The sequence below is a fragment of the Nycticebus coucang genome, chromosome 5 (assembly GCF_027406575.1).
Source record: "Nycticebus coucang isolate mNycCou1 chromosome 5, mNycCou1.pri, whole genome shotgun sequence".
NCBI lineage: Eukaryota > Metazoa > Chordata > Mammalia > Primates > Lorisidae > Nycticebus > Nycticebus coucang.
Window position 1 is genome coordinate 4,316,243 of NC_069784.1, and position 13,200 is coordinate 4,329,442.

Genomic DNA, 13,200 nt, shown 5'->3' on the forward strand with positions numbered 1-13,200 from the left:
TACTCAACAAAATGAATTCAGGGTACTGAAGCATAGACTTCTTATGTAAAACTAGTTTTGACATAGTTGTGCTACTCAGCATTCTGTCCAAAGTCAGACTGTCCCAGGGACGTGGTGTGCTTCATCCTTAGTGAAATTTAGTTGAGCCATTTGGACCCTGAAAATAAAGCATTTGCACTACAAATTACAAGGTCTTTGTCCATTCCACATAAAAGACAACTGTCGAGAGACCTGGACCTTGGATAAACTTAGGTGTCCAACACGATGTTGGAGAAAGGTCTCAGCGTTGACCTTGGAGAGGAAGCCCCAAGTACTGCCCTCGAAAGAAGGTGCTTGTTTTCTCCCTGGGTTCAGCCACCAGGCTCCTGCTTCTGCACAGAGCCTCCCTGTGACAGAGGATGAAAACGTGAACCCAGGGTCTGAGACTGCTGCTGTTCTAGACAGAGTTCTAGACAGGAGTAATTTAAACCCTAAGGAATGATCTGTGTGCTAGATGAGATGATCAGTGTCCTTTCAATTTTGGCATGGTGACAGTTGAAAAAAATCTCTGTATGAAACAACCATGAATACATAACAAATATTATTGGATGACAAGCGCACCGTCAGAAGTATAATAAGTTTTCAATTGAGCTCAATGGAACTTTGATGCTAAAAATTATGACTTCGATATTAAGCCCCTGGAATAGAAGAGCTGCCTGATGTTAACATTCAATAATATTCAGTTAAGAAAAAAGTATACTAAGTTAACTTCTGTGATTTTTTTTTTTTTTTGTCCCAAAATAGGAGAATCACTTAAAGGGGCCAAATTCTGTCACCATCAAATTCTGGTGGAAGCAGTTTGCTGACAGGGCATTTAAAATATTTGAATTTAAAAAAATAAATAAATAAAAAATAAAATAAAATATTTGGATTTTTAAGTGAAGTTCTAGAGAAAACTTAATCTGTCAGTCACTTAGAATAATTTTTTGATACACCCATGGAAGGATAGCCACAACAGAAATATCACGAATGTTCTATAGGTATTTAGGTATATTAGACAAATAGCATTAATAATTCAACTAAGTATAATTGCTTTAGTATCATTATTAAATTTTTTTAGTCTAAAATGTAAGTTTTAAGAAACAAAAAAAAAATTAGAATATTTGGATACACATATACCATATTTGCCTGATCTAATAAGTAAATTCAATCAAGCCCATGGTGAGATTTCACATTTTCTCTCACCAGCTGCCTTTCTAACTTGCTGTAATTGTGCCCACAGACCAAGCAATACAGGAGGCTGATTTGGGCTTTAATATTGCAATGCCTTAGCTTAAGACAGAAGCTAATCTGTGTCTGTAAGTGATGATCTCACAATGTGAAAGTGACCATGAGGTTTGCAGCTGGTAAAATCTAAGGTCTCACTGTCTGCATTTTTTAAACTAACAGGCTACTAAAGATGAACACTACTTGTCCAAAGTCACTATAATCATGATATATAAAGATAGATTTTATACGTTTGAGTTAGCAGTAATGTGAAACAGAGTGTATCTTCTTTGCTTTTTGTCTTTTCTGTAGTTTTTGGATGGTACTCATTATGTGCATAACTAACACTGTTTACTGTAAGCTTCTGTCTGACCAAGTGCATGTTTAAAAAGAAAGTTACTGTTTGCCTGCTTAAAGTTAAATGTTATGAATTTGAACATGTTCATGTAATAATCAGTTTGTTGAGCATGTGTTCACCCCCTGTCACATGATTATTTCCTCTACTCAGAATGCTGCTTACAAACACAACACAGTTAACCTTGGCATGCTGCCCTATGGAGGTATTTCAGCAATGCATGCAGGCAGAAGCATGACTTTAAACTTGCAGACTAAGTCTAAATTTGACCATCAAGAACTACCTCTCCAGAAAGTAAGTATGGACTGCCCTACATGTGTCAGCATACCAAAGCCAATTAATGTTGTTTGTTCAGTTAATGTGTTTAGGCTCTATGTACAACCCTGCTTATTATAGACTCACGAGTCCAAAAAGCACAAGGGCCAATGATGGTGAGCCCAAACTCTCAGCTGCTCAACGAATATTTGTAGCCGGACTGATTATGAGGTTACCCTTTTTGGATCAAGCTTTTTGCTTTTTGGATTGAGCAGCTACATGGCTTTTTGTGTTGCTTTCAGGCTCATCTTTCTTATTATTCATTTCATTTTACTTTTCTTCTTTGTTTTTCTTTCTTTTGTGTTTGTATGTTTCTTTCTTTATTTTACTTTTTTGGAGATAGCCCCATCTTCTGTTGGTGATGCATTCTGAGAACAGAGCTGGAAATTTATCAATTGGATTTCAGCTGATTCCTCTGGAAAAGATGTAGAGTCCTAAATTAGAACAGAAGAAGTGGCTAGCATGTCTAAATGCTTCTTTAGCCATATTTTGGGGGATGGGGTGGGAAATATAACAGAAGTAAATCGTGAGAAATGAGTTTGTAGCTAAAGAATCTAAGTTAATGGAAAAGTAGCAAGTTCATATGATTTTAATGAGAATGTAGGCACATTTGAAAGGGAAGATAGTAGAAGAGGAATCATTTCCATTGTTAAAGGAAACTTTCTCCTTGTTTGAGTCAAGTGGAAACTGAGAATGCGTTGAAATTGATTAATGCCTTCTGTCCTCACTACCTTTCCCTGGAGAGTAAGGAATCATTTTGAAACAATGTGTCATCATGGCTTTATATAAGTGTAGTCATAGTCATTAGCCTAGTAAGTCCTCATGACACAGCCATGCAGAGTAGGAGTTAGAGTAACAGCAGCCCACAAACATGCTCTCTTAGTAAAATTAATAAATATATGGAACAAACTCCTGTCCCATCAAAAGGGGGTCATAGACCTCAAAGTCATATTTTGTGGTTAAATTAGTCTTTAATATCATTCCCCAGCTCTGGATAGTTTGGCTCCTACTGTAAGTAGAAAAACAAAATCACAAAGACATTTATATCCACAGCTTTTCATCACCCACGACCACTTTAAAACAAACAGAAAACAACAAAAACCCCACTGTTATTTCCCCTGCTCTCTGTCTCATGTTGTAAGGACTAGCGTGTGCTGGTAACTTTCTCTCCAGGGAGAAAGGCAAGACCCTGAATTGTGTTATTTTCCAATGTCAGTGATATAATATTCCCGCTATGGCCAATTTCAAGGTGCCAACTTAATGTCACTGAACTCAGAATTGGGAAGATTCATGTATAGTTGGATCTCAAGAGCCAGTATAAAGTGGTCCAGGCTCTCCATCAGCACAGCTACATTTATCTGAGTTCCCTGCTCAAAGGTTCTTCCTGTCCTCCCAAATGCCCAAGGCTCTCGTCCTCTGTCCTAACAAAACCAGTTTTCAGAAAGACCTTGAAACTTAATTGTGTTGAGAAATAGATGAGATATACTAGCTTTTCTTTTGGGGGAGGAGGCAGGGCTTCATCCTGTCACATTAGCTGGAGTCAATGGCATCATCACAGCTCACAGCAACCTCAAACTCCTGGGGTAGAGGGATCCTCCCCCTCAGCCTCCTGAGTCGCTGGGACAACAGGTGTGCGCTACCATGCCTGGCTGATTCTTCTATTTTTATTTATTATTATTTTTTTTCTGTAGAGATGGGATCTCAAACTCCTGGTCTCAAGCAGTCCTCCCTCCTTGGCCTGCCAGAGTGCTAAGATAACCGTCGTGAACCACCATGCCTGGCCATATGTCACAGCTTTGAACAGGGACCTCTCCTAGAGGGCTTGGCAATTAGAAATTGAACATTTAAACTAAAATAATGGGATTTCACATTTCAGTGAGCAGATTAAAAAGATCTTGGTATTAAGGAAGCTATTGCCTGAACCCCCTGAAATTATATCATATAGAAACTCCCCTATTCTGCCTAAATGTGGCTATATTTATTCATCTCTCTATTTAATAATACAGATACATAAAGTATTTGGCAGTATGCTTGAAACAGTGTTTCTCAGTGTCTAAATTATGCTTCAAATATAAAATTAAGTATCCCTGTGTTGGTTTCTTTATATCATTTGGGCTACCCTGGAGATGGAGTCACTGTGTGTATAGCTCTATAGCTCTGAGATTTTCTGAAACCAAAATAAAGCAGAGTTATATTTGGAGACTTCTCGCCATCCTTAGTGGGACACAGAGGTGACCTAAAGGAATTCTTGTTGGATGCAAACCAAGAACAATTTAAGTATTAAAAATAATACTTACCAAAATAAATTTATCATCAATACTTTATTATCTGAACAAAAAAAGAAGAAGAGAGAAGGTTTACAGCAAGGTATGAAAGAACAGCTAGGCAGGGCGAACCCTCCATCATTGCGGAGTTTATGATCCAAAACTGATCCCATTTAAGTCCTACAAATGTGGGCAGCTGGGACAACTCTGCTGCCCCGTCTCCATGCAGGGACCTTATCAGACACTGGGTGCTTAAATAGTTTCAAGAAGAATTCCAGGTTCCTCCCACAGACTCTAATCCAAGCCTCTGTCCTTTCACTTTCAGGCCCATGTATGTCTCCTCTGCAGAGATCTGATTTGGAAATCTGATTTGTTTTTTCTGTTAAGCTTTAGAGCAAACTTTCTTAAAATCTCTCTCTCGGTTTATCCTTTCTTGGCTCCACTGGCCACTCCTTACTAACCCGGTCCAGTGTTTGAGGTTCGGTTTCCCCCTAAACCCTTCTTCCTGAGAGAGGAAAGTAGGCAAAAATCATTTTCCTTTTGCTTCAGAAAAGCATAAAAATCTATTGCAACATTTTTTCTTGCTACTTAAAATGATAAAGAATTAGTGTCTCAGGTATTTAAGATGTCTTTATAGCCATAAGGAGTGCCCTAAAATATAGGGTAAGATCAGTATAGAAACAAACGTTTTCAATAAGAAAATTGACAAAACTGTTCTGTTCTCCACGGCAGTTCTGGAGCTGTCCCTCCTCGTCATAAAATCCCTAAGTGGTAACACCGGCCATCTCTAGTTAGATGCTGTGGCAGATGAGTCTGGGGTGTCCTAGAAGGAATGAATGAAGTTTCGTAAGGAATCTAATTAAGGTTTTCACCTGTTAGAAATTAAGTGCTGGAGGTACAGTTGCGGCGTATGTTGGAACAGGGGATGCCTCCCCCGAGGAACATGCAGGGGCCGACTTCCAAACCCCGTTCCCACTCTCTGTCAAGACTTGCCTCTTGCAAGGAAGAGGAAACAATACCTTTTCAAAATTTCTCTGCTGCACCAAGACTGCCTTTAAACATACTCAAAATAAGGAATATGGTTATTTGTGTAAGAAGGTGAAAGAACTCTGCTGCACAGTGAATATTTACATGGCTGAAAAGGGAACACTCTCCCAGGTTTTGCTAGGTATATTGAATATTTCTAATTTTTTTCCATTTATTACATGCCAGGCTGAGACTTGTACATTTTTCATGGATTACAAGCTTTCTGTGCTAACAAGTAGTAAATTATATTTTCTATGACAATCTTATGGCACCATTTAAGACATTTAGAAAATTCCAAAATAACAACAAAATAAATTTAATACATTTAATTTCCTGTAATGTATTCATTTATGGGAAAGATTATGCTACTTTCCCGGAAATATAATGATATTTAGAAACCAGAACATTTAGAGTATGTGAATGAGATTATAGAATTATTAGTGTTTTCTATTTATTTATTTATTTATTCATTCATTCATTCATTTATTATTTACTGCCTTTCCAAAAAGCATTTCAGGCACCTTTTTATGGTGTTGTTAGTGGTTCCATGCGTTTCTCTGGATGTGTTCTATTGTAATCGAGCTTAGCTGCTGTCTTGAATTTTATGTTACCAGAAAGAAATACAGCATTGTAAAATGTCAGTTCAGACTATCATTTTTATTATCTAAAGTATGGTAGAATGGATAAATATTTCCATTGAGAGAAAAATAAGTAAAGACTAGGATTTATTGAGAATCTACTAAAGTAAGGTACTTTAAACATATTTTTTTCTCACCACCCACTAAAACTCTCAAAGGGCATATTTATCTCCATTTTATAGATGAGGAAACTGAGGCTCATGTGTCACACGCCAAAGTGTATTTTTTTGTTTTGCTGTTGTATCCCCTACACTTAGCATAGTAGTGGTAGAATTTCAATCTGCCTGTGCCTGGTACCCATGGACGTGCCCTTTCTACTATGCTGATGGGTTCTCAGGTATTTGTAAAACCTGACATTTTCATAGAATATGACTCATCACAGTTGATAAACCTCTTCTGTTTGCACTATCATCTCCCATTGTCTTCAAAACGAGAAATGTATAGTATGGGATGGAGAAAAGAATATTAACTAACGCGAAGCATTTCATGGCGCTGATCCTTCCTGTGTGTGACAGGTGGAGCGCCCTCTTGGTTGAGTGGAACGTAATGAATGCTGCTAATTACCTTGTGCTTTCTCAGATCCACTTGCCTTTCCTGAGCACTCAGTATCACCAGGAATTATATTTGGTAGCAGAGAAAAGTTAAAGGTTATGGACCCAAGAAAATCACTTGTTAATCATCCAGGCCGCTGCAGCCCTGGAGACAAGCAGGGCTGGGGATGAGATGGTTGAATCGGCCTTTCCTAACTCTCTGTCTGCAGGTGTCTGGCTGCCAGGAAATAGCAGAGTCTCCTCTCTACTGGGGAAATTGATAACTTCCTCTTCTTATTCTTTTTCTTAACTTCTGCCACCACGATGTTTACACCATCACATCTACTGCTTGTTGGCTCATTGAACTGGGCACTAATATAAATTAATTTATAATTTCAGGGATGGGACATCTGACATTATAGAAATACACGTATTAAAGAATCTTACTATAAAATTTTGCCTAGCAGAAATTGCTCTCACTGTTTGGTTTACTAAAGTTTGCAAATCAGTTAGTTAATATTCATTTCACCAGATTCTGAGTCAGAGAAATTTAGATAGCAATGTTTAGACCTAAACTATTTTTAAATTTATAATACCCTTTCTTACTGGGTCTATGCAAATGACTCAGGATCAGACAGTACCAACATTTGGTATGCATTTATTCACCCTAGGCCAGGGGTTACTTTCTTAATACCATTTTTTTTTGTCTGCTGAAAGCAGAGCAAGATTTATGCTTCCCCTCAGGGCGACTCATGCCTACACTTTGTATGGATTTTGCTGTATTTATTAGCTCTCGAGGAAGATTTGCTTGCCTTTCTAATTATGAAAAAGACATAAATTCTCATAGACAGTGGTTAAAATCACCAATATAATAATGTTGGTACTTATATGGCTGCTTCATCACCATTATAATGAAATGTTGGCTTGAAAATCACTTGGGCATTACATTACTATTTTCAGATCGAAGCCCATGGAATCATCATTTAGACACAAGCTTGGTATCTATATTGACCTTTGTAATACCTGTATTTTAGAAAAAAAGGATCACAAAAAACAAGAACATAATAACTTTACTGGAAATACTTTGGGGAAATTTGTTATTAATAATTTATCCCTTTATAAACCACATGCCAGTTACTCAACAAAGCAGATCCTGGAGTTCTCACCTGAGAGGTCCTAAGAAATCTTTGCCAGTGCCGAATTCTAATACCACTCTAATACAGTAAAATTACGGTGCCCCATGATCACATTAATGTTCACAGCTATGATTTAATAAAAAAAGTTAAAAAAAAAGAAAATAATACAGTATAATAAAATAAAAATAAAATTAATATTATTAATACAAATTAATAATAAATTAATAAAATAATAATAATAATGCACTAAGTGTAATTTCACAAGCAAGCTGTGTACCCATCAGTTAACAGATCAGAGCAAAGCTGCTGTATCAGCTAAGCTTAGTTACATGAATTCTGTTAATACACATCTGCACACATATTCATAAGTATGGACACGTGTACAAAAACATATTCCTATACACATGCAAACATACACACACATTTGTGTGAATTTAAGTCTCAGCAAAATTAGAAATTACCCTTCAAGGTAACATTCGTGACCATTCACGGTAGTCAAATCATAAGTATTAAATCTAGCAATGTCCACACTCGTCTTCAAGGAGACCATCAGTTCAGTAAGACTTCCTTCTACTCAGCATTGCCACATTTCTTGTGAAATACAAAATTTCTTATTTATTACTAAATCACGCCAGCCATTTTCTCTGTTATTTTGAAATATTAAAGATTTGAGGAATTTAGAAGTTAAAGAAATAGCACTTTGTGATGAGCTCCCATGTCTTTGGTCTTAGTTATTTTAGGAAAAATAAGACTCTTTCCTACTCTTTAAAGAATCTACAAAAAAAAAATACCTGGCCAGGCACAGTAGCTCAAGCCTGTGTTCCCAGCACTTTTGGTGGCCAAGGTGGGGAGGAGGAGGCCAGGTATTTCAGACAAGCCTGGGCAACACAGTGAGACCCCATCTCCACCAAAAACGTTAAAAATCATCCAAGCATGGTGGTGTGTGCCCATCGTCCAAGCTACTGGGAGGATCTCTTGAGCTCGGGAAGTTGGAAGCTACAGGGAGCTATTCCACTCCTGCACTCCAGCGTGGGTAGCATAGCAAGACCCTGTCTTTAAAAATGAAATAAAGAGGGCGGCGCCTGTGGCTCAGTCGGTAAGGCACCGGCCCCATATACCAAGGGTGGTGGGTTCAAACCCGGCCCGGGCTGAACTGCAACCAAAAAAAATAGCTGGGCGTTGTGGCGGGCGCCTGTAGTCCCAGCTACTCAGGAGGCTGAGGCAAGAGAATCGCTTAAGCCTGGGAGTTGGAGGTTGCTGTGAGCTGTGTGATGCCATGGCACTCTACCAAGGGCCATAAAGTGAGACTCTGTCTCTACAAAAAAAAAAAAAAAATGAAATAAAGAACTAAAGTATCTAAAGAAATTATCAAGAATGTGGTCCCTAAAAATAAGGGAATGAGTAACTGACCTATTTTCTCTGGAGTAGTAAATTGGTAGCTTAATTTTTTAAATATTTTTTCAGGAGATCCTTTGAGCCATTAATAGAATTTTGACAGTTAAGCAACTGCATTTATACACAGTCGCTCTACTCCTTTGGGAAAGGATGTGCACAGATTGTGTAATTCTCTCTTTGGTCCCTGTCACCACTCCCACTGCCACTAACTGTCAGTAAGTCATTTTCAAGGTCTTTCTATTTCTGCAAACTTAAATCAACACTTGGGTGTCTCATTTGAGAAAAGCAGAAAGACCAGAGCCGCTTTAAACAGAAATTGCTTTGAGAATCTTATTTTAATTTTACTATCAAGTGAAAAGCATCTGTTTTGTGTGCCTGCCTGTTTATGTCCCCTCTGACCCTGGAACATAGTGGAATTGGCATGATTGTTAATTGTAATTTTTAAGAAAGCAATATATTCATTTATAAACTGGTGAAGAGGCCACATCATCACATTAGGATCTTGACTAAAGGGTTTTTAGATTCTTTTTTTACACTAAAAAGAATTTTATGATTCTCAATTGCTCTCTAACAATAACTCAGAGTCACGTCTGGGCAGCTAAAGCAAATGTGGCAGAGGAAATGGAGATGATATGGAGATTAAAAAAAAAAAAGAAGAAGAAGAAGCTGTGTTGAATTCTGGCCACTTCTCAAAACTGTGCATTGCACAGACCTAGCCAGATGAACGTATTAATTATTCCACTTCACTGGCAAAGAAACAAGACAGGAGTATAAAAAATCAAAAAGAAAACATTGGCCAGCAGTGTTTAACCTACAGGATTATGTTTTAACTATTTACTTTTAACATTTTTGTGTCCCATATTTTAGTGTCCAGAAAAATTGTGTGTGGGTTTATGCAAATGTATTCATCTGGGAAACATGAAGACTGAAAGCCAAGGCTTGAAACAGACCGACAGGCATGAAACAGCTCCTGGGTCATTTTCAAATAACATGAACTTTACATGTGCTGACAACATTTGATTTTTCAGATAAGCACAGATTCATTCCTAAATAATCCAGGAGCTTAAATTGAGTACGCTTTTCCTCTCTTTTCTTTTTTAATACTTTCTGAGAGGCTTATGAAAATTGCCAAAATATAAGAAGAAAATTGAGTTATCTCCTTTTTATTATATCCAGTTGACCCATGGAAAACTTTATCTAGAGTCATAATAAATTCTATTTTAGAATTTTCCAAACAATGCCTTTTAAAACTGCATGTCGTCAGAATGCAGATAGGGTGATTATATAATTGTAAAGGAGAACAAGCTGGGAACTCAATATAACCAGATTAAGACTGGCACGCAGCCCATCTCCAGCATGCTATGGGGAGAATAGCCCAGTTCTGCCTTTCCAGGGCTGGAGGATAATTCCTTATATAAAGTGCAGCTGCACATACGCTTGCTAACCAGGCTTGATCAGTAGGATCCTTCAGAAGATACTCAGAAAGTGGCACAGGGAACACTGGGACGTGGTATCTCAACCACAAAAGAGTTCCCCAGGAAACTCACCAGGACTTGCATACCCTACAGATAAGAGAAGGAAAAAGTCTCTGCAAAAATCAACCATGCTATATCCCTCTACCGTCTTTCTGATGGTGTGTGACTGCTTGCTAAGACTCAGGTTAGAAGAAGGAGTCTCCCCAAAATATCTAATATAATTAATAATAAAGACAAGGTTATTATTATTTGTTAATAATAATAAGCAAGAAATCAGAAAAAAATAAGATATATGAAGAATGTAAATGTTAATATACAAGTGATTCACATAAATAGATAAATTTGGTAATCAAGACAGTCATGTTTTATTTACACTGTGATTCCAATAGCATAATTCTTTCCAATAGCATGATTCTGATGTTGCTTTAACACTTCCCCCAAAGCTATTTGTAGAAAATTCCATAAATCTTGCATTATGCCAGTAGTAACACTCTTTTAGATTAGTGCAAGGCATTTTTTCTCAGAATCAATACAGCCTTATAAAATTTATTTTAGGTTAAGGTTTGGAATATTGAAAGTTACATTCTGTGTGTTATATGGTTTTGATTTATATTCTAAATGGTAAGATTATACTATAGAGAGAAATTAAGCATATGTAAAATGTTGTGATTTTTAACAGTTAGTTCATTTTATTCTGATTATTTTTATTCAGGTACTATAAATAATATAAACATTTCCTTAAAATTCATCAAATAACTCTAAGATGATTCTTTTAATTGTATTTCTCACTGCTTCCAAAAAGCTATCAATTTAGAATTCTTACTCAGTAAATAGTATATACTAGTATTTCCAGTTCAGGGTATATATATTTTTGCAATTAAACAAAATTAATTTTACCATAATCATTAGGAACTCTTTTCAGAAAACTATGGTAAACTCCTACTACGTCACTAAAGAATGCCATACCATTTTTGCAATAGACCCCGTCCCAGCAAAGCAACATTTTAGACAATGGACAAGAAGATGTGTCTCCTAGTGGCCAATGGAATCCTTATCCACTCGGGAGGCGCGATGTTCCCCCGGACACCATTACTAAAAAGGTAACCAATTTCAAATTAATGACACAAACCATGAACCGTGTACGTCCATTGTAATGTGTAATATCCATATCTTGTGTTTTAACATCATTTCTAACTTTCTGATATCTGTAGACTAAATGTTCTCCTCCTATAGAGGGCTTGGCTAACTGTACGTGCATTGAACGGAAAAATAAACACTGCCAAGTCTTGGGAATTGGTACTGAATGTTTATAATCTGTTTATAAACAAATACACCGTGCTGACCTAAGACACTTCTACCTCTCACTTACTGCCCATCTCTGAAGGGCAAATACAAAAAAGGTGTGTGACATACATTTCTGATTCTCTTGGCTTTAGGGAAGTGTGTTGTAGTCAATTTGCATACAAAGAGATGGATTCGCTGTGTCTAAAAAACAAACATTTTGTGAGCAACTGCACTCTGCTCTGTGTGAAGCACTTGCTGGATGCTGGGGAGACAAGATCTAGTTCCTTACCTCAAGAACCTCAATCTATTGAAGTAGCTGAGTCACGATAAGTAGCTAAGTATGGTATTACCTGGGGATCACTATAACAGGAGTGAAAACCACAACCTTGGGGAAGATACCTGCTACATATACAAGGGACAGGGATTCGTATAGCAGAATATATTTTTTAAAGCTCCTACAAATCAGTAATAAAGACATACCACATAATTTATTTTTTGAGACTGAGCCTCACTCTGTCATCCTGGGTAGAATATTACAGCAGCAGCTTGGTTCACTGCAACCTCAAACTCCAGGACTCAAGCGATCTTCCTGCCTCAGTCTCCCAGGTAGCTGGGACTATAGGCACTTGCCATAACATCTGGCTAACTTTTTTCTATTTGTGGTAGAGACAGGGTCTTGCTCTTGCTCAGGCTGTTCTCAAACTCCTGAGCTCAAGCAGTTTTCCCAAGAGTGCTGGGATTACAGGGGTGAACCTCCATGCCTGGCCATAACACAGTTTTTTAAACTGGCAAATTACAGGTGGAATCAGGAGGGCAAATAAATATTAAAACAAAACTAAACCTTTGTATCAATCAGAGAAATGCAAAATATGTTATTTTGCATAGACTGGACTGGTAAAAAATTAAGAAATCTGAAGAATGTAAGTTGTTTGCAAATATAAGAGCAGTGGAAACTCTTTTATACTTCTTGTAATAATGTAAAGCACAACCATTTGGTAACGAATTATCTCCTAAAGCTAAATATGTATACACCCTACATCCCAGTAGTTCCCCTCCTAAGATGTTAAACTGGAAAAACCTTCTATATGTCATCAAATTTATCACCAGGAGAGTGTGTAACTAAGTTCACACAAAGGAATATTTCACAGCAATAAAAATTAGCAAATTGTAATTTTAAGATGTGTATAAACTTTAGAAACACAATTTGAGTGGGGAAAAGGTTCCAGAAGATAGAATACATCAGTGATACCATATTTATAAAGTTCAAAAATAAGTACAACTAAAAATATGCTGTTTAGGCATAAGTACATGAGAAAGAAAGCTACTGTTCTGAGTGAGCGGTAAATATAATATATAGAATTATGGTGACCTCTAAAGGGAAGGTGGCGGCAGGACCAGGGAGGAGACTCACACAATTGTCAGTGCTATTCTAATTTTGAAGTCAATTCGTAGTTCTTACACTCTAATTTTTAAGCTCATGAGTGTTCCTTTAATAATTGTGCTTTGTAACTTACATATATAGTATAGACTTACATAC

At 37.2% G+C, this 13,200-nt stretch overlaps 1 protein-coding gene across 11 annotated transcripts in view; it reads left to right on the forward strand.

The window, feature by feature from the left end:
* Window positions 1–13,200, forward strand: part of LRRC7 (leucine rich repeat containing 7) — a 626,043-nt gene that overhangs the window by 542,655 nt on the left and 70,188 nt on the right. For 7 of the 11 annotated variants that reach the window (XM_053592536.1, XM_053592538.1, XM_053592543.1 and 4 more), the window contains 2 exons: window positions 1,754–1,894; window positions 11,360–11,479. The exons of 2 other annotated variants lie outside the window; for them this stretch is intronic. In XM_053592536.1, the coding sequence (XP_053448511.1) occupies window positions 1,754–1,894; window positions 11,360–11,479 (261 nt within the window). The remainder of the gene's footprint in view (window positions 1–1,753; window positions 1,895–11,359; window positions 11,480–13,200) is intronic. 2 more of the 11 variants (XR_008380264.1, XM_053592541.1) reach the window with 1 other exon arrangement.